We start from the raw sequence: 25015 nt of genomic DNA on the forward strand, positions 1-25015 counted from the left end.
AGGACAAATGGTAGCATCTATGAAGCATTTTATTGTATTGTCTCTTACTTTTGTCATGGATTTGTAATTTATGCATATTGCATGTTAAATACATAATGAAACATATTTGCTAAATTAGAAGGTGAAATGAGAATTTAATCACATCCTATTCAGAAAAGCATTGAGTCATAGGCTCTTGAAGTAATAGAGGTTCATATATATGATAGTCTATGAATTGTCACAGAGTGCAAATTGATGATGAAAAAAAAGCTAAAAAAACTTTCCATAAGGCTCAAATATTAATGGGCAGGAAATTACAACACTCAAATGATGACTTTATTGCAGTTTTTGCTCTTAATGCAGGTGCTTTCTGTGCCATGAACAACATTTAGGGAAAGAAAATTTGAACATCTGGTGATTAAAAATCTGTCTCTATACAACTAACCTAATTATGTTAAATATTATGTTAAAGATAAATTCATTCCATGATGCACCCTCATTACCTTTATGTAAAAATGTAAAAACGTAGACCCTTGGACCACAAAATATCAACACGTATACAAAAATGGAAACCACTTAGGCAAAATACAACTCATATGTGCTGCACTAATGTATAGAGTAACTGTTGCTTGAGCATTATATTGATACTTCCATAATTCAGATTCTAACCCAAATGTCTGTCCCCTTATGGCACAATATTCCTGTAGAGCTGAAGTTTCCAGAAACATTTTAAGAATTTACTTTAGTCATAACACTGATCCTGTTATTAGGTCTTAGAATAAACCTGTATCCATAAAGCAATTACTAAACCCATCACTGCATTTTGATTCATAAATTTGAGCTTTCAAACATTTAGCGCTTTTACTATATGAAAACTACATTATGAAAATTACTTAAATTTATTACTTCCAATCTAACTCCGATTTGAGAAAAGTGCATGAAAAGTAATGTGATACAACAATCTCATTTCAATATTTCTATTCACAATGAGTAGCATATTTTTCCTATTGAATCGCAAAAGGTCGAAGTTTATTCTCACTTGTCCACAGAATTTTACCATTTACCACTTAAATTCTTGCTATTTTTTTACCCCCCCCCCCCTAAAAAAACCCTAGTAATTACATCACAAACACTAAAATGAATGTAAACTGTACTTGTAATTCTTCTCATACCAAGTATTTTATTACAATGCTATTCCTGAGATTATTGCCAGTGAGGTTCAGTATGATCAGACGGAGTCATCATTCAGTGAATGTAGTTATTCAAACACGAAAAAGGGCTAGAAAAACAAACTTTTTCCCCATACAGACACACATTCACAGTAATCCAAACAATGTCTGACCTAAAGTAATTCATTAATTTCAGATGAGGCAGAGAAAGTTTTAAAAATCTTCTATAAAACCTGAAACATACAACATATGTTTCAACTAAAACTCAAGTGCCCTTACTGATCGTCTACCCACCAAACTAGCTATTATCCTAACAGAGCATCGTAGTCTATATACCATGTTAGATTTCCATTAGTTGGCTGTACTTTCGTGATTGGGTACTTGTATGATTCACCCTTGATTCGGCTTAGCTGAGTGATGAGCTCATGCTTTCTCTTCCCCATCACTAGCACCCCTACCCTGTGAGCTTTGTTGATGGCAGTGAATGTAAGGCTCATCCTCCGGTGGGGTTTGACTGGACTTTCGGTGAGTGTGACTAATGTTTCCCCATGGTCATCCAACTTGCTGTCTTGGAAGAGCGAGGCTGTGTGGCCGTCCTGCCCTACCCCAAGCAATATGTAATGGAAGCTGGAGGCATTGATGTGCCGCTTGATTTCATTCTCATAGAGAAGTGCCCCACCATCTTCTTCCACACACAAGCGTTCGTTGAGTTGCACTGGCATGGGGTGGATGTTGAAGTAAGGGATTCGTATGTTGTGAAGCAGCTGGTCATGAATGGAGCGGAAGTTGGAGTCCACCTCCGTGGGTGGCACACACCGCTCGTCTGCCAGCCACACGTGAGTGCTGCTCCATGGAAAGGTGTACTGATGCAGAGCAAGCTGAAGAAAAAGCGCTATGGGGCTGGAGCCACCCGATAGCGCCAGGTGGAACTGACCGTGATTCTGGAGAGCCTCTTCTGCCGCACCCTGCAAGTCGGAGGCCAAACGCACCACCAGCTCCTTTGCCCAAGCTGACACCATTTCAGCGCTACGGTACTTCCCTTGCATGACCTGGAAGTTCTCCTCTTGGCCTTGCTGGATCACGTTCACCAGTGCTTCGCTAACAAAAGTGACCTGCCGACTATGCAGATGGAAGTTCAGCAAATCACTGTTGGCCTTGCCACCTGGGTACGGCCGAGGGAAGGTATGAGCCAAGCTGTCCAACAGCGGTGTCCAAAAAGCCCATGAGGCCATGAGGTTCTCGGTACTGACAAAGCTGTGCCTACGGCCATGGAGGACCTTAGAGATGAGCTCATAATAAGCCTCTCTGGGCTCTGCTGGTGTCTGGATGTGATAGTCGGAGAGTGCTAACCCCAGAATACTGATGTCTTTGCGCTCTGTAACCTCTTTCCAACCACTGTTCACCAAAGCTGGCTTAAACAAATTTTTGCTAACAAGAATTGCTGGGTATTGGAGCCCTCCATGACCCAGATAGAATATAATCTGTTGGGGTTTACATTGGACACTGTTGTAGTCCTGAATGCAAAACATGTTGTTTTTGAAAAGAACACGAACATAGCCGACACGTTCATCAAGCATCTTACCCGAAGTCATAAATATAGGGATGCCATCATACAGGGGATTGCTGGTAAAAATGACCACACCTAAGAACACATTTTACAGACATCCTCAGAATGTAATTTATTATATATCTGTATGACCAAAATAATCTGAATTAATCAAGCAAAAGCCTTAAACTCACCAGCAAAAGTAGGTGTAAGACTGAAGTAATCCTTTGTTTTATTGAGTTCTTCCTGAACTTCTGCAGTGTAACCCTGGTATTGACCTATAACCACACTGCTCTTGTCAAGCTGCTCCAGGCCACTGAGAACCTGTAGCTTGTTCTGCAGGATCTCTTTACTGTTGGAAAGGTTAGCAGGTATGTTCATCATTGTAAGGGTCATGATCTCTGTAAGGTGGTTCTGGAGGATGTCTCTGATGACACCATATTGGTCATAAAACTGAATTCGGCCTGAAAATGGAAAAGCAAAGAAGCACTTTTTCCATATTTTTCACATATTTCTTTTTCTACATTTGAAATTACAGCAGTAATATCACAACGTAAATGTAACGTTAGTCGTATTGTATGATGCATTTATTTGTTGGCACCATAGAACAACCTTTACCTTTGCAATCCAGAGTTTCCTTCAGCACAATCTCAATTCTCTCAATGTGATGCTTGTTCCATATTGGCTCCAGAAATTTATTATTCTTTTTCCTAAAGGGTAATATCTGTGAGACAACCTTTGGAACACACACAAACACACACACACAACAAAAAAATAAAATCACACAGAAGCCTCACTGCTTTCAGAATACTCTTTTTCAAACCACCATAATCTAATGAAATAAAAGAACAACTTGTTTTCACCTGTTTCCCTAAGTAGTGGTCAATCCTGTACATCTCCTCTTCGAGTAGAAATGCACCCAGCTGTGTGGCGAGGATCTGAGCGCTACCCAAATCATGGCCGAATGGTTTCTCCAGCACCACCCTGAGCCACGCCCCAGCTGAGGGCCGACAGCTGCTGTTTATCTTCTCTGCAACGTCGGCGTAGGCAAACGCTGGGATAGACATATAAAAGAGCCGGCCCGCCTCCGCCAGGCCCTCCTGCTCCAGCTGCTGTTGTATCTGCTGACTGAGCCTCCCATAGTCTTCGCTGGTCTTCACCTGGACGTACTGGGACAGGCGCAGGAACTGGTCTTTAACCAGCGCACAGCGTTCCGCCGTCAGCTCCGGCGGGCAGGTCAGTCCCTTTAGTATCCCAAACAGCAGCGGCGTGCCTTTCTCAGCTGACACAAGGCCCCCGCCATAGAAAGAGAAGGTATAGCTTTTGGCTACCTCAGTGGCATAAAGGTGGAAAAACCCCTGCCAGAGGTATTTTTTGGCAAGGTCACCAGTGCCACCCACAATCACCATGGATATGTGTCCAAGACTCTGCAGATTTTTCCCCTCTTCAGCATGGCCTCTATGCCAACATGTGGCCAGAACCATCAAACACCATGCTATCTTACACATGCTGTTAGAAAACTCTAACCCTGCACAAAACAAAATTTTCAATGACACAAACGCATTATTTTTTGAAAATAAACTGTTCTATTATTTATCTTCACATCACTTTCTGACATTCCTAGTATAGCTAATATTGCTAGTATAATAGTATATTATTATAATAGTTGTTGGTTCAAGCCCCACCACTGCCAAGTTGCCACTGTTGGGCCCCTGAGTAAGGCCCTTAACCTTCACTTGCTCAAGTTGTACTTAGTCATAATTGTAAGTTGCTTTAGATAAAACCATCAGGTAAATGTAATAATCATGCAGTTATAGACCAAACTCTGGTCTATAAAAATTCACTAAACCTTCTGCTCATACACACATTTTGTTGAGTCAATAGGAATGTCACTAACACACAAAAAATAAAACTGAAGTATGACAATATACAGGAACAGGAACTAAGAAATAACTGTCCAAGATGACAGAAAGACTATGCAGATGATAACGCACAACCTTCATGACTTGCACAACATTACAAACACCCTTAGGTTTGGGTTTTTGAAAACATCATTTTTTTAAAACATATTTTTAAACTTAATAGTTTGAGGGGGTAAGCACTAAAATAACAATTAAATAAAAATACCATAGCAGTTCCATGTACATGAAAAACTCTATACACACTGTGCATGAAGACAACAAAGACTAAGAACAGAAAAAGCATTGTTGGCTTAGTGAGTTTTCAGTTTTATGTTTAAACTTACAATTCATGATGAGGGTAACACCCTCCACAAACATAATACTCTGCTTTGACTAATCTTTCAAAACTGACTAGCCTCTAGTGATCTCAAAAGGACATTAAACATGTCTGCATGTGTTACTATGTTTGAAATCCTTAGTTGCAGCTGTAATCAACTGTGAAGATAATTTCAAGCAGTTCAACATTTAATTACAAAGAGTTTAACCTCTAAGTACTGTAAGAAAAATATTTCACTTCTTCAGGAAAAGAGACTTAATAAAAGACTCAATACTTGGACAGCTAAAGTCCTGAACACTGGATAAGTAGCCTATCAACATTTCATTATCATTACTTTGCAGGTCAAAGAAGAAGAGCCTCAGGTTAATGATAAACATAAGCAAGGTTAAACCAACAGCTGAAACAAGAAAAACAGTGCTAGTTACGGTAAAAGATGTCTACAGACTGGAAGCAACGTAAGGCTTAGCAAATGGGTTTCTCTCTTTTTTTCAGATTATGTACAACGAAAGCTATTAAAAAAAAAGAAAGAGAGAGAGAGAGAGAACCATTTGGCAAACCTCTACTTCCCAGTGACAAGTATCACCTTGATATGCTGCACCTAACTAGAAATGTGCCTTCCCATTTGGGAGGAGGAATAAGATATTCAAAAATGATGGCACACAATGCATGTTACCAATTTCACAGAGAACCTAGGCTAAAGAAAGGACAGCATAAACAGGGACAGACTGACACGAAGGTTCAAATTCTGGTTCGGGTTCATAAGTAACACTGGCGCAAGTATTAGTATGAATGTGAGGACCTGACAGAATTTAGGCTACGTCGTTTTTAGACTGTTTAATTGACTACATTGCACAAGTGTTTACACTCTGATGAAGGCTTGGTGAAACCGTGTCAGGCACCACCACTTCTTGCATCACACCGTCCTAAGAAGTGAAGCGTGAGAAGTGGAACTCTTGCGGTTGAGAAAATAATGTTCCAAAGAAATGTAGATCATGATAAAACTGAAAGTTCATAATAATTTAAAGGGCTGACATTAACCTGGGTAAATAAATTAGGATGATAACCAAACGAATAGAGTAGGTTGTGACCTACACTATGAAAAGCAAGGTAGAACAGACATTCTAAATAAAATTAGCATTAACAGCTAGACACTTCTCTGAAATCGGATGTTCAGATCCGCTACGTGACGTTATTTTTGACTGAGGCGTTCATGCATATAGCAGCCAATTTTAAAATGTATCCTCTTTTAATATTTTGTTGATAGACCAACTAGGTTAGCTAATATAAGAAAGCAGTTAATCGTACACAAGCTAGCTAAGTGTCATCACAAAGCGCCTAAAACAGTTATAGCAGCACCATCAGCTGTTTAGAATTAGTTCAACTTACTCGCGATGTGTGAAATTCCGTGTATACAGAAACACCTCTGGATTTAGCTATGTGTAGGCATTGATATGGAAAAGACAAATGAACGAGAAGGCGAGCGGGAAACCAAACACTGCTCACCTGTTCGCACTGTGCGACGTGGAATGTGTCGGCAGCGTGAGTACAGTTTTGATGACAGGCGTTTCCTAGCGCGTTGTCACGTGACGCGAAAAATACTATTTTGTGTTTCACAGTGGTTGCTTGGAGAATTTTGCAGGCAAATTAGACATCTGGACTCGGAGTGCGCCAACCAGCAATATCAGGACAAACGATGTCTCAGGAAATGTAGGTTCTGCAGGGGAAGGCTGTTGGGGACCAATTAGTAGTCTCTGATTCTTTGGAAAAACAATCTATATTTTTACATTTACATTTTACATTTACAGCATTTAACTGCCGCTTTTTTCCAAGCGACTTACAATTATGACTGAATACAACTTGAGCAACTGAGGGCTGATGGCCTTACTGAGGGGCCCAACAGTGGCAACCTGGTGACGGTGGGGCCTAAATTGGCAACCCCCTGACTACTTGACTACTAGTCAACTACCCTTTTGCACAATGTACAATATTACTAGTTGTTACTACTTGGTTACTACTTGTATCATGCTAATATATATATATATATATATATATATATATATATATATATATATATATATATATATATATATATTAGCATGATACAACTAGTAATATTGTACATTGTGCAAAAGGGCGTATATATTAACATGATACAAGTAGTAACCAAGTAGTAACAACTAGTAATATTATACATTGTGCAAAAGGGCGTATAAAATGTATGTAGGCGTCATAGGTTAACCGATAAATTCACAGCTATTTCGATATTTTGCCACAAAAAGTATCTCTTGCATCCAAAATATATCATGGTAAATAGGTTGACATATTACCATTCTAATAAATAAATACATAAATATATAAATTTAAGAAAGAAAATAGTATCACAGTAGTAAAGCAGTTGATAAATACACATGGTAAAGGTGGTATATGCTTAAATCTTTGATAAAGTGCAAAATTATACTGTTGCAACACTCACAATGATGGAGTGAATGATGGCGGCTATGATCAAAAGGGTGGTAGTTACTAATCTTAACTGCCAAGTGTTTCTGGAGTTGTTCCGCATGGTTGTGCCATCTAGTGGTAATGCGTGGAGTTTTTAACAGACCGTTCAGGCAAACGTCTTGGGCATAAAAGTCCATATTCTAAATTTCACATACTGTACCAAATATGACCTGGAAGTAGATCTAAATGTTGTTGTTGTTGTTGTTTTTTTTATTGTTTCATTTTTATGTATATTTTAAGTGACTTATTTCTTTCAAGTACAACGTGTTCTGTAACTGCATATGCAGACAGCACATCACTTCTTTAAACTATTTTTCATGTAGCCATTAAAGTGACACAAGTCATTTTAAAATAATATAATAAACTTGTAAGCTACAGTATTAAGCTCATACTCTGTAAATAATCATATTTTCTTTATATCACATATCTACTATACATATGAAGCTAGTATTGGCTTTAAAACAAATACTTTTGTTTTAAATATTTGTATATGACCTATGAGGGCATGATTCCAAGCTACAATATTACATATGATCTCCCACCTCACACACCTTACAAATCATAGCAACAATACCTCCCAGCTAGAAAAGTGAGATACTAAATACTAATACTAAAATACTAAAGTGTAAACAAGAAATTTTGTTTGTGTGATAACTGTTTTTGATGTGACACACATACATGTGTGTGACAGCTGAGTCCACAGGTTCCAAGTCTACACATAGGCCTACACCACCACTACCACATCTCCCACCACACACACACACACACACACACACACACACACACACACACACACACACACACACACACACACACACACACACACACACACACACACAGACAGAGTCATCAACATCATGATTCTGATTATCTGAGTTCAAGTATGACCTCACACTATCTCTCTTCTAGGACTCAACTGGTTGCTTGAATATAGGTTCTGCTTAAATAGTGATCCTGTGAGGGTTGTTGATGTCATTATTTTTAAAAATACTCTGGCAGAGCTTACGTAGTGGTATGTTTCTGAAATATGAAATCTGATGGAGAGAAGGATGCTAAGATACAGCAATTGATATTGGCTGACTTGATATTCATCAAATTGCACCAAATTGAATTTCTGTACATATGTATTTACTTAGTGTGTGTGTGTGTGTGTGTGTGTGTGTGTGTGTGTGTGTGTGTGTGTGTGTGTGTATGTGTGTCCACCAGCCCTCCCAGCTAGATCACTGTCTGAAGTCAAAGTGAGATGTAAACAGTAAATAAGTGGACAGACTTCCAGTTTGTGTGACAAGTGTTTCTTGTGTGTGTGGTGAGGTAAAAAAAAACAAAAAAACACCTATAAAGAACCAATGGACCCAGCTGTCACTGTCATACTATAGCAACAGAGCTCGCTCTCTCTGTGTGTGTGTGTGTGTGTGTGTGTGTGTGTGTGTGTGTGTGTGTGTGTGTGTGTGTGTGTGTGTGTGTGTGTGTGTGTGTGTGTGTGTTAAAGGCATCTATTCAGGGCACCAGGAGGTCTATTGTGTTGAATATTGCCCCACACATCTTGCCTCAATCCCATATCCCCTTTTCCTGCTTCCACCCTGACACTTGCCTTCTTCCTTTAGCACTTTGTTTCAACTCCAGGTCAGAATTCTTATCAAGCTGAGCACACGAATGTGTGCATATGAATGTGTGTCATTATCTTTATTGAACAACCTCTTCACCAGTACACATTACAAGTCAGAGATCACAATTATCATGTAAAGCCAAGCCTTTTTAGCCTGGTGTGTAAAACATGAAGAGTTTAATGTGTACATATAATTTATATTGTTAAGAGTCCAAATTGACAGTGCTGCTGCTCTCATATAACACATTTTGTGTCACTCTGCTCTAAGATACCTGAGTAAATTGATGAAAGCAGCTAAATTACCTGCTGAATTGAGTGAGACGTGTTAGAACAGAAAAAGAATAAAATATGCAGTGCAGGAGTTCAGACACGACTTAGACCACTGTTGTAAATAAACACTAATCACAATAATTAGCACAAAAAAAGTTACGCTTAGTTAATAAACTCCAGTTATACTTATAATGAATTATTGCTATCTATTATTGCCCATGGTTTATTCAGCTTCTATATCTAATCAAAACAATGTAAGCGAGGATCTTGTTTGTGGCTTATGTATTTTTGTTTTGCATCCATGTATTATACCTGCATGTTTCCCCCATACTTTCCCCTTTCCATTACTCTGGTACAGGATGATTTATTCATCTCTTAATAAGACTTTCTCCCAGATGTGCTGAGGTATTTTAATGTACTTTTTAGCCAGCGGTTACTGTTGGTTTATGTGTTTTGATGCTTGCTGGTAATCTAAGGTTTGTTGAAAATCCTCTGAGATCAAAAATAACTGTCATCTCCTGTGGTCTTGCAGCTTGTTAAGTATTAATAAGATCCCCAGGGCGTGTGTAATGACACGGTTCTCTGGCTGCTTCATTTATTTTGATTTTGCAGCCTCATGATCCTTTTCCTTCTTTGGTATCGTCACTTCTCTGGTCCTCATGTCGACAGACAACAGGAACAGATTCCAGATGCAAATTTGACATTTAGAATCAACTCCAGACATTTGGTTAGCTCCCTTGTGCAGGAGCTAATGATACAGCAACACACAGCTGGCAAAGAAAACTAAGCAGCCATCTGTCCAATGAATTCTGATCCTCTAAAATTTGAATATTATGCATAAATGTCCTGTAACTCTAACACTGTTCACCTCATAGGAGCATGCATACTATAAAATTAAAGCTTACTTTTTGTAATTTCATAGTTATTCATATGATTTATTTCATAGCCAATGTATTAGGGGGACTGAGTCAAAACAATAAAATGATGTCATGCTTTTGCAAATAGATATTTTATTTATTTATTATTATTTACTTATTATGTTACTAACAGGAAAAGGTAACGGATCTTAAAAAAAGACCTCACAAACACTGAGAATCACACATTTGCCCACATGCAGGAATGAAACAGAGCTTGACACTGGTTTTGTTAACTGTTGAGTGAAAATGCGTTAACAGCCTCCATATGTCTGTAACACATATCCCCCACCACTCAAGACTTCAGCAGTACACTGTGACCGTTAACAAAGCCTTTGACAAGCAGACGCACTCAGCACGCCACACAATGGAGGGTGCCACTGAGTTTTCTGCTGCACTGAAAGCTTGAAGGTGGAGATGAGTGGGAGGGAAGGTGGTGGGTGAGTGAATTGACCTCGATGTGTTGGTACTACTGCAGTTTCGTGACCCTTTAATCTCGGGACCAGCCCCCTGGCGCAAACAGCTTTGTAAGGTGGATGCGTGGCACAGGGTGCCGCAAAGGGGGGAGGGAGGAGAAAATAAGACCACCGCCCCGTGAAGAATGGTGGGAGTGAGGTGGAAACCCCCAGGCTCCTGCTCCACACATGGCCCTTGCGTGAAAAGGGGACCTTTGCATTGTGAGAATGTCTCAATGGCTGTGGCACCTCATTTGTTGAAGACAAACGTTCTTCATAACATGAATGTTTTGTTCCTACAAACCAAACAGATTGAACCCATTAATCATCTATTTTTTGGGAGCACTTGTGAAAATTTTTCCTAATAGCCAAATAAAGAGAAAGGTCAGAAATTGTATGATTTCTTGCGATAATGTTCTACCAATGTTTTTTATATTTTGCTTTTCTTATCTAAATGTTTTCATATTGAGTGCTCTATCATCCAGATTAATGTCTGGTTGAACTTGTCTAAAATTTAAAAAAGAGATATTTTATTCAATTTCTATCTCATGAATATACATAATCACTCACACAATGCAGGCAGCCCCTAACCCCTTGAAAAAAGTCAGCTTGTGTTTGTCTCTCAGGTCAAGGGACTCTGACAGACTGCTGCACAAAGGAGACTTGACTTAAAAATTCCTCCACGTTGCCAGGCAATGCCATTGTCTGATGTATTTCGGTGTCTACATATTCATACTCCTTGAAGTCATTAGTAGTCATTCATTCATAGAGACACTCCCACTTGACCCTGCCCCTTTAATCGTGGGAACGCTGTAGGTAGGCTAGGTTGGGCAAACATTTTGAACACGTATTAAAAGTATCCTCAAACGTATATTTATAACTCTCCCCTTCTTAATCCGGTTATGTGCAGATATAGCCAAAATTCGGGGGGAAAAAAAGGCTGTAGTTCAATTTTACACTTTTATCATACATCATTCTAGGTATATCTTTCGACTTTTTTAGACAAGGGTAGCTTTTAGACGGAACTAGACAAAAGAACATAAATTAGCCTAGAACTCATCAGCGTTAAAATAACAACCATTGTAATTTTGCAATGTCTAATCTTTAAACATTTTCTATATGTTACATTTGTCTTTCATCTTTACAGTCTTACGGCCGTTTGTGTACACAGACAACTTTACTCTTGTCTCAAACTGTGCGATTGCAAACATCCGAAACACATTTCACAGGTGCAGGAAGCTTAACCACTAAACACCCACGCGCTTTGCTCCACCCTACACCATATATGACACTGGGGCCACATTCCAGGGGGAGGAGTTAGTGACATTCCGTACTCATGAATGAGATCCTGGCTCTCAGTGTGGTGAAGTTGAGTGCGCACACTGGAACCGACGGCAGTTCTCAAATGAGTCCTGGAAGTTGAAAGTTAAAAACGAGAATGGATTACCGTCGTGTACAGATTTTCTTTCTGTTCTTTTATTTATTTATTAACAATGTATTTAATGTAATTCAATCCAAGGAACGTAAGTAGCTTTTACTTACCTATTTAAAATGATCTTTAGTTGTTTGAAAATTCAAATTGTATTTTTCATTTCGGATTTTCTGTTTTTCAGAAATTATTTTAACAATCGATTTAATATTTATAATACCATTTTAGCAGCATTAGCATTAAAATTAAAAGTTTCCAACCATATTCAGTCTATTATATCTTTTCATACTATATGCCTGCTATGAAGTTACTTGTCAATTACTTGTACTGTATAATGTGCCTTGTATTTTGAATTGGTTTCCCTCAGACATGCTGCTTGATATGAAGGCATCTGGAGGAGAACTAGGGTGGCTGACCCTACCTAATGAAGAAGGGGTGAGTATTTGAAACTTTGCATTTTGTATATTGTATTTCATGTTTATGTGCATGAGGCAATGATCTAGCTACTTCTCTTAAAACATGAATCACTGAGAGTCACATTTCCTCTTATGTAATGATAAAATTTCCAGTTGTTCAAATTAGATTTGGTTTGGACCCAAATTTGTTTTTGTCCTTGTAATTCTTTTCCTTATCTATAATTTCTCTTACATATTCTTTTTAATTTCTTTATCAAATGTCATTTTATTATTTCTTGATAAAAGCAGTTCATAACCTGTCCATTATTTCAGACCAATAATAGTTGTTGGGTTTTTTTCAGGCCAGTAATCCTAAAACAATAAGAAAGTTCTCATTTGCCTTATAATATGGCTTCATCTGTGTCTAGAATATCAGATCTATGTCATATATAAAAGTATGTTTCTTTGGCAGTTCACAAAGTTCAGTTTATCCCATGAACAGTGGTATGGCTTAATGAATACCACGAACGGTGTTATATACAGTAGGAAAAAAGAAAGACACCAAGCCCTGTGTTAGAGGGAGCACGCTATCCGCTATCTTTAGTCATGTGGTTTCCTTTCTGAGGGTCCAGAGGAAATGGAGACGTGGTCAGGGGCAGCGAGTGAGCCATTTTGCTTCTGTGAGGCATTGGGGATTACGAGAATCCTCTGTGGATTCCCGCTGTCACCCAAAGACCTCATGAGAGATTTACACTCCAAGTCTGTCCTGTCCTTAAAGACAGCTCTACTGAAGGGTTTAAGGGCAAGTTTGAGGCATTCACACTGTCAGGCTGGGGGGTGGGGGACTTAATTACACTTTTGGTGCCTAGTCCTGTCATTTTTTCTTTCTGATGTTGGAGGCCTCTCCTTGGTCCTCTGAGCTTTTGAGCCACTGTGTCCACATGAGGCCTTTGAGGTCTGCTGAAGTGCTTTTGGGAGAGAAAAGAGAGTATTACATATTAAGAGAGGGAAGAGGAAAGAAAGAGGAGTATCGTTATTTGGTGGAAGCCAGTTTGTATTTGCTCTCTTTGATACACCTTGAGTAGGCCTTCAGGGAAATATATGTTTAGACATGTAATCTCCACACCCACATGTAGATGTCTGAAGTTACAAATGATATGCAAGATTGTGAGAGTGAATTATGAGTTTGTCTGCTGAAGTGCCATACATGTAAATGTAAATTTGCATTATATTATAATAATGAAATTATTGACAACTGGAGTATATTTTCTTCCTCACACATAATGTACATGTGCTAATGTTGTCATATACTAATTCCGCTCTCCCCCCACCCCTTCTCTCTCAGTGGGAAATAGTCCAGACAGTGGTGAATGGCTCGCTCCTTTACACTTACAGTGTGTGTAATGTAGCTAGTGACTCTGAGCAGGACAACTGGCTTCGCACCACCTTCATCCAACGCCCTGTGGAGGCCTCGCGCGTCTCAGTGGAGCTGCGTTTTGTCGTACGTGATTGCAACACCTTTGGTGGCACCTCCCCCACCTGCCGTGAGACATTTGGCCTCTACCTGTCTGAAACCGACACGGATGTGGGCACGAACTTCCGTAAGGGTCAATTCCGGAAGATCGCCACAGTGGCCCCTAATGAGGTGACAGCGAACCGGGGAGGCGGGCGGCCGTCTGTGCGCGTGAATGTGGAGACCCGGAGCATCGGCCTGCTCTCCAGACGAGGCTTTTACTTGGCCTTCCAAGACATGGGGGCCTGTGTGGCTCTCCTTGGAGTGAGAGTCTTCTACACCACATGCCCAGCCACACTGCGCAGCCTGGCCTCTTTCCCAGAGAGAGTGACTGCAGGGACCCTGGCTGAGGTGGAGGGCACTTGCGTAAAGAATGCTGTGGTAGCCAGTCAGGCAGCTCCTCGTATGTACTGCACCGCCGACGGAGAGTGGGTCGTGCCCGTGGGACAGTGTCACTGCAGAGCTGGCTACCAGGCTGTGGGCCAGACCTGCAGAGGTAAGAGAAGTCTACATGTGAAGTCTGGGTAGGTGTAGGTGGTTTGTGTAAGTCTAGATGATGTTTTAGGGGGAGTTCTATATGAAATAGTACTAACAGTATTGTGATTCAAGATTACTCAAGTACATTTTAAACTTTTTTTTAATGTTAGTTTCCAAAAAATTGTTTCTCATGTTGTATTGAACATATGATTAACTGACTTTTTTGTCATTTGTTGACTCTTTATATCCTTGGATGAGGTGATTTATCTAACTAATTAAAAACAAAACCCTTTAGTGTGGCAATATAGTCAGGGTTCAGACAGTTGAGGAACAACTGCAGTGCTTTGTGGGTGGGCTGCCAAAGCATGTTTCTGAATGAATGTGTGTGCTAAGATGACTTGGTGTGTACTGTGGTTACCACAGAGCTGTGTGAGGAGCTACTTATATGTGGGGGAACATTACTTCAGCCTAAAGGAATGTCAGCCTTGTCCACACCCTCTCACCTGCTTGTATTTTATATCCGATTTGCGTGTGTGTTTAGTGCTTTTAGCTTCCTTCCGGAAGATAGAAGATACCATGTTACCAGTGGGGAGGAAGGTGTGTGTGTGCTTGTGCATGTTTGTGCATTTGTGTGAGTGGGGGGATTAGTTAATAGATTTCTTAGATAAAAATGAATAATTGGATCCTAAATTGAGTTTACTTAGTTACTTATTTATTTTTTAAGAGAAAGAAATTCAGCTAAATCGTTTTTCCTTGGGGGTGTGCGAAATGAATAACCTGGGTTGAGCTAGGTTGGCCTTCCTGGATTGATGTTACATTTAGGAACTTAGGAACTGAGGGGAGTTTTCCGCAGGCTCAACTTGTGCATAGATTCTCATGTCATCAGGCAGCTGATATGACTCAGTGTGGCTGTGAAGCATTACCTGAATACTAACTTGTTTCTGTGTGTGAGTTTCTATGACTACACCTCACCACAGATTACAGGGAAGGCTTGGCACACCCATGCTACACTGACTCACTTATCACATAATTGAGGGCTGTAGATGTCTGGGTGCCTTTTGTAGTGGTGGGAAATATGAGTTTAACCCCATTGTGCTGAAATGTAGGCTTTTTATCTGCTGGGCAGCTGCAACCCTAAACCCTATCAAAAAGGCAGGAGGTTGGTTTGTGAATTTCATTCCACAGTTTATGTACTTATCAAAACATGGAAATTTTAGTTTTTATTCTTTATTCTTAAAAAGTGACATTCCAGTTCTATCTTAAAAATGCAGAGGAACTAGAAATCTACTCCTGCTTGGCATTTCTCCCACTGTAGCAAAATGAAAAAACAACAAAATACAGTCCTACAAAAACACTCACATTTTATCATTCATAAAGTGAGCATACAGGCTAATTGAGCATACCGGCTATTGTAAGGTTCAGCTATGCATATGTAGATCATAAAGCAGGGCAAGCTCAGGAAAGGAAGCATAGCTTCTGTTGCTTTAATAGGATCCACCAGGTTGCACCTGAAACAGACATTGGGTGCATTAGGGAATGGGAAGTGCTTCAGTTGTATTTGATGCCATAGAGAATGGTATCCACATGTTTGTCAGCATTCCCACATTTCCAGGAGACGTTATGAATATTTTTGCTACCTTTGGTGTGATGAATGAGTGAGGAGCCCTGGAGGAAGGATGTGTTATGAGAGGGGCATCTTGTTATCTTTCAATGATGGCACAGGTCAGGAATGACAGAACAAGTCCAGACTCCACAGGTGGAGTTTCTTTCCTTTGTTCTTTTACATCACTTCTGCACTTCTCATTGTCGGGATGAATGCTTTCTATTCCCCAACGGATGTTCGTGCATTCATTTTTATGTCACTCACTTATCACTTTATGGTTTGTAGCATTTATAGTTTTGAAAGCCATGCAGTCATTAAAAGTAAATAGGTAAACTAGCCTGGAGCAGAAGGCCTCATAACATTGAGGGAAAGAGAAGGTGCTTAACCCCAAACAACCAATGAGACAATAAATTTGTTAGTGTCATTGTTCCCTTCTGAGTTTTACGACTGGCTTTTTATGCATGACTTCTGTCCTTCCAGGCTTATCGCCACCTGCCAGCCTTGGTAAGGCATGATTGTGATTGGTTGCCAGGCTGGAGAGGGGGGTATTGGCTAATTTGAACAGAAGTTTGAAGGAACTGAGTGGAACACTGAGTAGAGGAGTTGGGGGTGGAGTGTGTGTGTGTGTGGGGGGGGTATGTCTAATTTTGTGACTGCCTAATTTTCTAGTTTATATATTACTTTCTATATGCAATGTAAGATTGAGTTTTCAAAGAAGATAACATTTTAGTGTGACGCATGTAATCATGGAATGTGTTTTATATAGTGCATTAATGAACTTAAAATACTGATTAGGTACCATAAGTAATGTAGCCAAGAAATTAGTAAAGATTAGTGCAAAAGTAGTTTGTTTGCCATCGAAGTGTTCTAAATGGGAAAATAATGTGTGGATTTTTTTCTATCACAGAAGAACTTCCAGTTAACTTGTAGGTTTAAAAAAACCTACAACCTACATTCCTAAGTCTTTCAAGACCAGTAATTTTACTCTGTCACATTCCATTTACACTGGAGGAATTGTTGCTTTAACTGTTGACTCTTCCACCCACAGATCTCTCACTAGTCCCTTTGTGTATAAAATTGTTTATGATGATATGACTTCAGAGGGCAAGGTCTCCTCCAAAGCATGGCACATTCAACCTTATCTGGGTTGCCAGCTGTCCATGCCATGTTCCTAGTATCAGGCTCTTTTTTCCACTTGGGTGAGGGAGAAGACAACTCATACTTGGTCATTTTTCTTCACTCTTCCTCCACAGTGTCTCTGATGTTCACCATAGCAGTGTCCACCCACATTATATCCCAAGGCAAAGGGTCCACAGCTCATTTCAGTCAGCTTGTGTTGCCGACAGTGACATAAGATAAACGACAATTATGAGTGAACCACCTACGTATTTGTACTGTGTTGTATGTGGTCTTGTCAAGCATGTTGGATATGAACAAAAGATGTGAACAAAGCGATTGGATGTGAACAAAGTCAGAGTTTTGTGATGCCTGGGAATCTGTGTTTAAACCAGCATGCACTGATTTGCATTCAGTTTAGTTAGGGAGTTTTAGTTTGGGCTCCAAGCAGCTTTCTGTGAACAGACGTGGACATTAGGATGGAAGAATGAAATGGGAGTTTTTCTCTCACTTGCAACTTCAAACAAAATGGAAAGGGAGGCTACTTTTCTTATGCGAACATCCCTTCCACCCCCACCATACATGGCGCTCTCTCCCACTCAAACACAGAGCAAATACACAAACCCCCACAGAAAATCCCCTCGAGAGAACGTCAGTCAGCGTTCCTTAAGCCCCAGTGCTATTCACAAAAACACACACCCCTACACCACCTACTGCTCATCAAACTGAAACTCCATCCTTTTGTTTGAGGTGATGGTTGAAAGCCTGACTCACAGGAGGTCATGGACTCTTTCAAAAGAGGCATGCCTCTGAAGAATACATAGTCATCCATGAATCCATTTTGTAAGCCAATGAGTTTCTCATGCTCATTAAAAGTACATAACAGTACATAAACAACAGCACCAGCATTTCTGCTGCTGTGTTCTTGTGCTCCACAGTCATGACCCCTACGTTCCCTTTGTTAATTGTTATTAGCATTGTCCCGTCACAATTTTTTCTGAGTTCCTGCATGCTGGCATGTCCTCATCCCTTGCCACAGGAAGGAAAGGAGGAGAGGATGAAACTTATACACACTTGCGATTCCCGCATCCTGTTTTGTCCAAACGGACGTCCACACAGGCCCGTATAGCTCACCTGCGGGGCTCAAAACATTTCTGCAATTCTGCTTTTAATTCGGAGTTTAAACATGTTGGCTGTTTCCTACGCCCAGAAGCACTTCTGTTTTGTTGGAATCTTGAGTCACGACAGGTCTCTTGTCCTGGTGTGATAAGTATGGGCTGTGAGGATTTGTGTTCTTGTTGATTGATTCGTCCTGTCTGTAACTTAGCTGGTGTGAATCCATTTGCACCTATTGTTCTAGCCTGAATGGGAGAGAGGATAGCAGTGGTGTCCTGCAGTTCTGTCCCTTAATAAGAAGTTGTGAATTTTGATAGAAACTCAGTAACATTTGTGGCGAAGGATATTTTTCAATATGTGTATCTGTATTTAACTCTTATGTACAGAGGGTACTTGAAGGCTGAATGTATAGAGACTAGAAAATGAGACTTTAGAGAAAACACACAGTGGTATAGTGGAGAAACAGTTACATTGTGGTAATGCAAATGAAAGCCATAAATCTTCAGGATGTCTGTCCTATATTTGCATATTGGCATTTAGCTACATGACTCGTGCAGAACTTCATCTTTCTCATCTTTGTTTTCTAGCATGTGAAGCAGGCTTCTACAAGAGCACTGATTCCAGCGAGCCATGCCAAGTCTGTCCAGCCAACACCCAGATCTCAGGGCCCGGGGCCCTCCTGTGTCCTTGCATGGAGGGCTTCTACCGAGCAGCCACAGAACCTGACTCTACTCCCTGCTCAGGTGAGTGCTGCAGACCGAGGTGCTTTGATTAGACCTCGCAATGCTTTAATATTTACAATGTATGTCATGCACAATCCTGCTGTGTTTCATATGCTCTGCGGGAAAAACAGAAGTCATCTTAAAGTCTTAAAATTCACCCCCTTAGGTCCACCAGGTCCCCCAGAAGAGCTGACATACACGCCTCTCCTCGCTGGGAGCTTACAACTGACCTGGAGACCCCCAGATAACACTGGCGGCAGAAGTGACATCACCTACAGTGTGGGGTGTGAGCGTTGTGACGGTGCCCAGTGTGTGCCATGTGAAGGGAGGGTGCGGTTTGAGCCCAGAAAGGTGCCTCTGGAGAACCCAGAGGTGACTGTCAGTGAGTTGGAGCCTCTTGTGAACTACACGTTCACAGTGGAAGCCTCAAATGGAGTGTCCCAGTTCAGCCATGACAGAGCCAGTGCCAGCCTTGTTGCTGTGCTACAATTCACTGGTAAGACCTTTAGCTGGTAGTCTATGTTCATAAATTAGGCATTATGAGTAGAAGAACTTATGAGGTAGATGTAACACAACAAAGCCTGTATGTACTGACTAAAACAGTTGAAATACGCTGAAATCACAGACATATTTCTCATCACAGACCCTCCCAAGGTTACGTTCCTCAGAGTAATGGACCGAACGCCTACTAGTCTGTCACTGTCCTGGGCTGTGGATCACCGCATGCTCTTGCACCACACTCCTCTCTATGAGCTGATGTACCGCATTAAGGTACAGATGTTAACCACCAGTCACCTACAGCTGTTCTTGCTTTCTTTATTTCTTGTGTTGGTTTTTGTTTTGTTTTTTTTTTTGCGCACCTCAACAAAATGTCTTCCGTTGACTCTTCCACATAGGAGGATCAGGGAGAGCAGGACGTCACCACATACACCGTTCTGAAACTGGAGAAGAACTCTGTCCAGGTTAGCGACCTCTTGCCAGGCACTTCGTATTTGTTTCGTGTTCAGACCCTAACACCAGAGGGCCATCCCAGCAGTAACAGTGCAGAGTACGAGTTTGAGACATTGCCTTTGGGTAAGTATGTGTGTGTATATACACAATTGTGTGCTTGTAACCTTTTTGGCCTCATATACTACTGAAGCAGAAAGTATGCAATGAATTGTTTGATTCCTGTCCAACAGCTGAATCACAAACTCAGAGCAGCTCCATGATTGTCATGGGAGCCATCGCTGGAGGTGGAGTTATGTTGCTTGTTGTGGTGGTTATTTTACTTCTCCACAAAAGGTTAGAGATGTCTTGATCTTTTTTCTCCTCTCCCCTTTCCTCCTGACTACAGCCTTATCATATCTCTTCCTCAGGGCAGCTAGCCTCACACTCTCCACCCAGTGGCCTCCTGTTTACATTCCTGCTTTGATGTGAAGCTATTCTCATTAAAGAGCTTGATAGTCACTAATGTGCAATAATTTTGAACTTGCCTTTTCTGTTATCAGGAGGTTAAATTCAAACATTCGACAAAGAACAGGAGGCAATTACTTTTCCTGTCCAGGTATGAAAAATCTCAACTCAATTTTCCTGCAAGTGCACTACAGTTGTGTACCATTTGAGCCACTGTATGTTACTACCATATATATCATGGTCTAAAAATATGCTCTCACTCTGCAACAGAAAAATGTCAGCCTCTGAAGATGTATGTAGACCCACACACTTATGAGGACCCCTGCACAGCTGTTCTCAAATTTGCCAGTGAGATTCACCCAAATTACATTACAAAGCAGAAAGTCATCGGGGCAGGTAAACTGGGAAATAATGATGTCTCTACATCTACACTTTATCACATACTTTTCTGATTATATTAAACCATTTAAAATAGGGGAAGTCACATTGTTTCGAATTCATTTGTATGGAAGTCACTTCTTCATGCATTTAATTTATTTCCATTTGATATGTAGAAGCAAGTCATCAGTTGTGCCTCTCTCTCACCCCATAGGAGAGTTTGGTGAAGTGTTCCGCGGTGTGCTGAGGTTGCCCGGGCGCAATGAGGTTGCCGTAGCGATAAAGACCCTGAAGCCGGGCTACACGGAGAAGCAGCGGCAGGACTTCCTGAGTGAAGCCAGCATCATGGGCCAGTTCTCCCACCACAACATCATACGTCTGGAGGGAGTTGTCACTAAATGTACGTGTCAACTCTATCACCACAGCTCCCGGACCACCCACTCACACGATTCATTCCACATGTACAGCATGTCGTTTTGTAAAGGCAGACAACTGTTTGCCATGTTCTGATTCAGTTTTTCAACTGTTTTCTCTTCAGATAAACATGCCATGATTATCACTGAGTACATGGAGAATGGGGCTCTGGATCAGTATCTGCGGGTGTGTCACACTCACAAGATCATAGTCTTTTCCCGTACACCAATATCCTTGAGAAATCTTATGCATGCCATACATTCATCTCTCTCTTTAACTGAATGCACAGGATCATGATGGGGAGTTTTCCTCCTACCAGCTGGTGGGCATGCTCAGTGGTATAGCAGCGGGGATGAAGTATCTCTCAGATATGAACTATGTGCACAGAGATCTTGCTGCACGGAACATCCTTGTCAATGGCAGCTTGGAGTGTAAGGTGTCCGACTTTGGCCTGTCTCGTGTGCTGGAAGACTATCCAGAGGGCACTTACACGACCACTGTGAGCTTCCTAATTACTCAGCTTTATTACCATAAAAATCTAACTAGCTGAAATTAGAATGGTACAGTACTGAATAATGCCTTATGCACTTAATGTGTAAAATCCCAACCTTTCCCCTGTTTTTTAGGGTGGAAAAATTCCTATTCGCTGGACGGCACCAGAGTCTATAGCGTACAGAAAGTTTACCTCAGGCAGTGATGTATGGAGTTTTGGTATAGTCATGTGGGAAGTGATGGCATTTGGAGAAAGACCCTATTGGGACATGAGCAACCATGAGGTACACCTTTAAACCCTAAATGGTTTTAGTGCATATTCCTTGCTTACGATACACCCTCATTAACAAAACATCCTGCAGCCAGTGAACACTACAACGTGGTGTCATGTTAATCCATACACATCAATCTGGATTCGTATAAGGAAGTCAGAATTTAATAATGTTTGGTGAGGCATAATGTTGGGTGTGGCTTTTCTCAGCGGGGAACTGACCTTTCCTCCTGGTTCCACCTCAGGTAATGAAGGCCATAAACGAAGGGTTCCGGCTGCCGGCGCCAATGGACTGCCCTTCGGCCGTCTACCAGCTGATGCTGCAATGCTGGATGCAGGAGCGCTGCAAGCGGCCGCGCTTTAGTGATATTGTTAGCTTGCTGGACAAGCTCCAGAGTAGCCCCGATTCCCTTGCCAACATCGCCAACATCGACCTGCGGTGAGTCTACAGATACGTCAGTCAGGAGGAACGATGGAGGAAGACAAAAAGACACTAATTTAAACTGAGCACAAAAACAATAATTAAAAAGATAAAAATGTCCTTGGTATGATGGAAGAGGTTTAGGTGTGTGTGTGTGTGTGTGTGCGTGTGTGTGTTTGTCGCTCTTTATGACACCCTGTACAAATGAGTTTTATTGTTCTGTAATGTATGTTGATCTAATAATCTTTTCACTCCATTAGGGTGTCTATTCGCCTGCCTAGTACTAGTGGAAACGATGGTGGCCCATTCAGGTCCGTAGATGAATGGTTGGAGTCTATGAAGATGGGACAGTATAAGCAAACCTTTGCCCATGCAGGAATCACATCTATGGAGCAGGTGTTGCTCTTGAAGACAGAGTAAGCAAATAGACATACACATACCAGACACACACACAAGCACAGCTTCACTAATACAATGTCTTAATGAAAATGCAATATGATCTGTTATTCCCCGTGCGTCTCCTGCTCAACCCTCTTTCTGATCTTGTTCTCTTGGATAGGGATATCAAGAAGATTGGTGTGCACTTACCAGGTCACCAGAAAAGAATGGCTTATAGCATTCTGGGTCTGCAAGAGCCCACTGGTCCCATGGATGTGTTTGCAGTGTGACACCCTTTACAGTGTCCTGACCTCTTCATGAGCAGAAGCAATCTCAAACCTTAAATTGGACTTGCACTGGGCTGGTTGAGAAATACCAGAAAAACTGACCTGTAAATCATTGCAGACATTGAATGGACTCCCCTTATGACAGACTGGACCAATTAACTCCTGAATAATGACTGAAAATGGCTGATATTTTCACTGTTATTTTTCTATGTATGTTAATTGGTATGTATTTTATAACTGCCAGTTTTGTGTCAGAAAGACCCTTTTTTGGTGCCCTTATTTCAAATATTGGTGAAACTGAAAGCCATAGTAATGAATTGCCTGTCATGGGCTGCTTTTTGATTATAAGTTTGCGGGCATTTTAGCCTGATGTTCATTCACCCATGATTGAAATACTACAGCACAAATGCCAAGGACTTGTGCTAAACTGTTAGACCGCAGGGTGTTGCAATACAATGACATACCTTTTGTGGGACTGAAGTCTGATTTAGTTTGATGACATTGAAAATGTTAAAAGCTAGCTATGAAATCTACAAACATATAACCATATAGACAATTTCAGCAAAATATATCTGAATGGCCATTATGAGAGACAATATGTTTACATCTCTTGTTTCAGCTCTTTTTGGTTTTATTTAATATTTATTGTGTTTTTTAATTTATTGTATGTGCACACTTATTAAATATGTTTATTCTATATGTTCTGTACTGTTTAGTTGTAATAAAATATTTTGCATTGTACCAAGTTGTCTGTGAACTGAAGTGTAATACAAGTAGCCAACTTAGTTTTTTATTTGTAGAAGAATTAGGCTGTTACATTTCCATTAAGACATGGGCCTACAATTCAAATGATCACAGCTACAGTGTGATAATATAGGGCTAATTTAGGTACAGACTTTTTTTTTAAGAAGCTACAAGACAACAATCCAAATCCTTGCCATCTGATAATATTATTTACAATTTTATGTTCAAGAGTTGTGTTTCAAAAGGATCACTTCAAATATGATGTTATATTGGTTGTATTCTCCTCAGTATCTAAAAAAATTCTGGGTTCTGTGAAGTTGGAGAATAATATAAACTTTTTGTCTAAATTCTCTTAATTACTATGATCTTTTGTCATTTTGTCTTTTGTGATTTTTATACATTCTTGCTACAAAGATTCGATTCTGCTGCATTTATTTATTTTAGCTCAGTTTAGGTGGTTTTGCATTAAACAGCTGGCAATGTTATAGTTTTACTCTTCCTTTTAATTTTCCTTAGTGGATATATCTTAACTACTCTGTCCCATGGTATTTGAGATACAAAAGGACATTTGAAATACATGCTACAAATGACATAAATACATAATAAGCTATGAAATGTATCCAAAATACTAAATATTTATTCTATTCTATTACAGCACTAGTAGAACAATACATCCAGCAAGTCAAACCAGATGAACACTGTACATGTTGTACATACTGCCAACAGTAATAGTTTGAATCAATATTTAACTACTACATAAATTAATTTATTTAAACAATTTAGAATAAACACCAACATGATGGTGTAGGGGCAGCACTTGTGAAACTAAATCAGCACACAGGCTAGGCTTACTAATAGCTGCAATGTTCATTTACGAACGTAACACATTTACACATCTGGCCAGACTACTTCCAATCATAAATCAAGATAAATTTAACTGTAGCAAACTAACAAGCTAACCATGAAAGTCAAATACAGCTCAACTATGCAATAAAGTGTGATTATTATTATTGTCAATTTCAAGAATATATAATAACAGCAATAATAATATAAAAACTTATAGTCAAGTCAGGTGTAAACGTCACAGGTTTTCCAACTGCTGTCTCTTTCCTGTCCGTAGATCATCGCGATGAGGGAAGATGAGGGAACGCTATTAACACTATAAAGAACTATCGTTGAATAGTTATT

The 25015-nt window shown here is 40.3% G+C and overlaps 2 protein-coding genes across 4 annotated transcripts; one reads left to right on the forward strand and one right to left on the reverse strand.

Moving 5' to 3' along the window:
• Positions 1–11: 11 nt before the first annotated feature.
• Positions 12–6497, reverse strand: h6pd (hexose-6-phosphate dehydrogenase (glucose 1-dehydrogenase)). Of its 2 annotated transcripts, none has more exons than XM_027010902.2 (5): positions 6436–6497; positions 3558–4222; positions 3313–3430; positions 2889–3158; positions 12–2790 (listed from the first exon to the last, which is right to left on the reverse strand). In XM_027010902.2, the coding sequence occupies exons 2-5, from the start codon at positions 4200–4202 to the stop codon at positions 1454–1456; spliced, it is 2370 nt and encodes a 789-aa protein (XP_026866703.1). In that variant the 5' UTR covers positions 4203–4222; positions 6436–6497; the 3' UTR covers positions 12–1453. The 2 variants fall into 2 exon arrangements, with proteins under 2 accessions (XP_026866703.1, XP_026866704.1); XM_027010903.2 differs by lacking the exon at positions 6436–6497 and adding an exon at positions 6319–6402.
• On the forward strand, positions 6324–24161 carry epha2a (eph receptor A2 a). 2 transcript variants are annotated; one of them, XM_027010901.2, is made up of 17 exons: positions 6324–6471; positions 12473–12540; positions 13846–14509; positions 18913–19068; positions 19214–19543; positions 19691–19818; positions 19944–20121; positions 20229–20331; positions 20538–20593; positions 20713–20838; positions 21035–21220; positions 21359–21420; positions 21524–21733; positions 21861–22010; positions 22243–22436; positions 22679–22834; positions 22978–24161. In XM_027010901.2, exons 1-17 carry the CDS (start codon positions 6384–6386, stop codon positions 23084–23086), a joined length of 2964 nt encoding a protein of 987 aa, XP_026866702.2. In that variant the 5' UTR covers positions 6324–6383; the 3' UTR covers positions 23087–24161. The 2 variants fall into 2 exon arrangements, with proteins under 2 accessions (XP_026866702.2, XP_026866701.2); XM_027010900.2 differs by lacking the exon at positions 6324–6471 and adding an exon at positions 12059–12199.
• Positions 24162–25015: the final 854 nt, after the last annotated feature.

The sequence above is a fragment of the Electrophorus electricus genome, chromosome 3 (genome assembly GCF_013358815.1).
Source record: "Electrophorus electricus isolate fEleEle1 chromosome 3, fEleEle1.pri, whole genome shotgun sequence".
NCBI lineage: Eukaryota > Metazoa > Chordata > Actinopteri > Gymnotiformes > Gymnotidae > Electrophorus > Electrophorus electricus.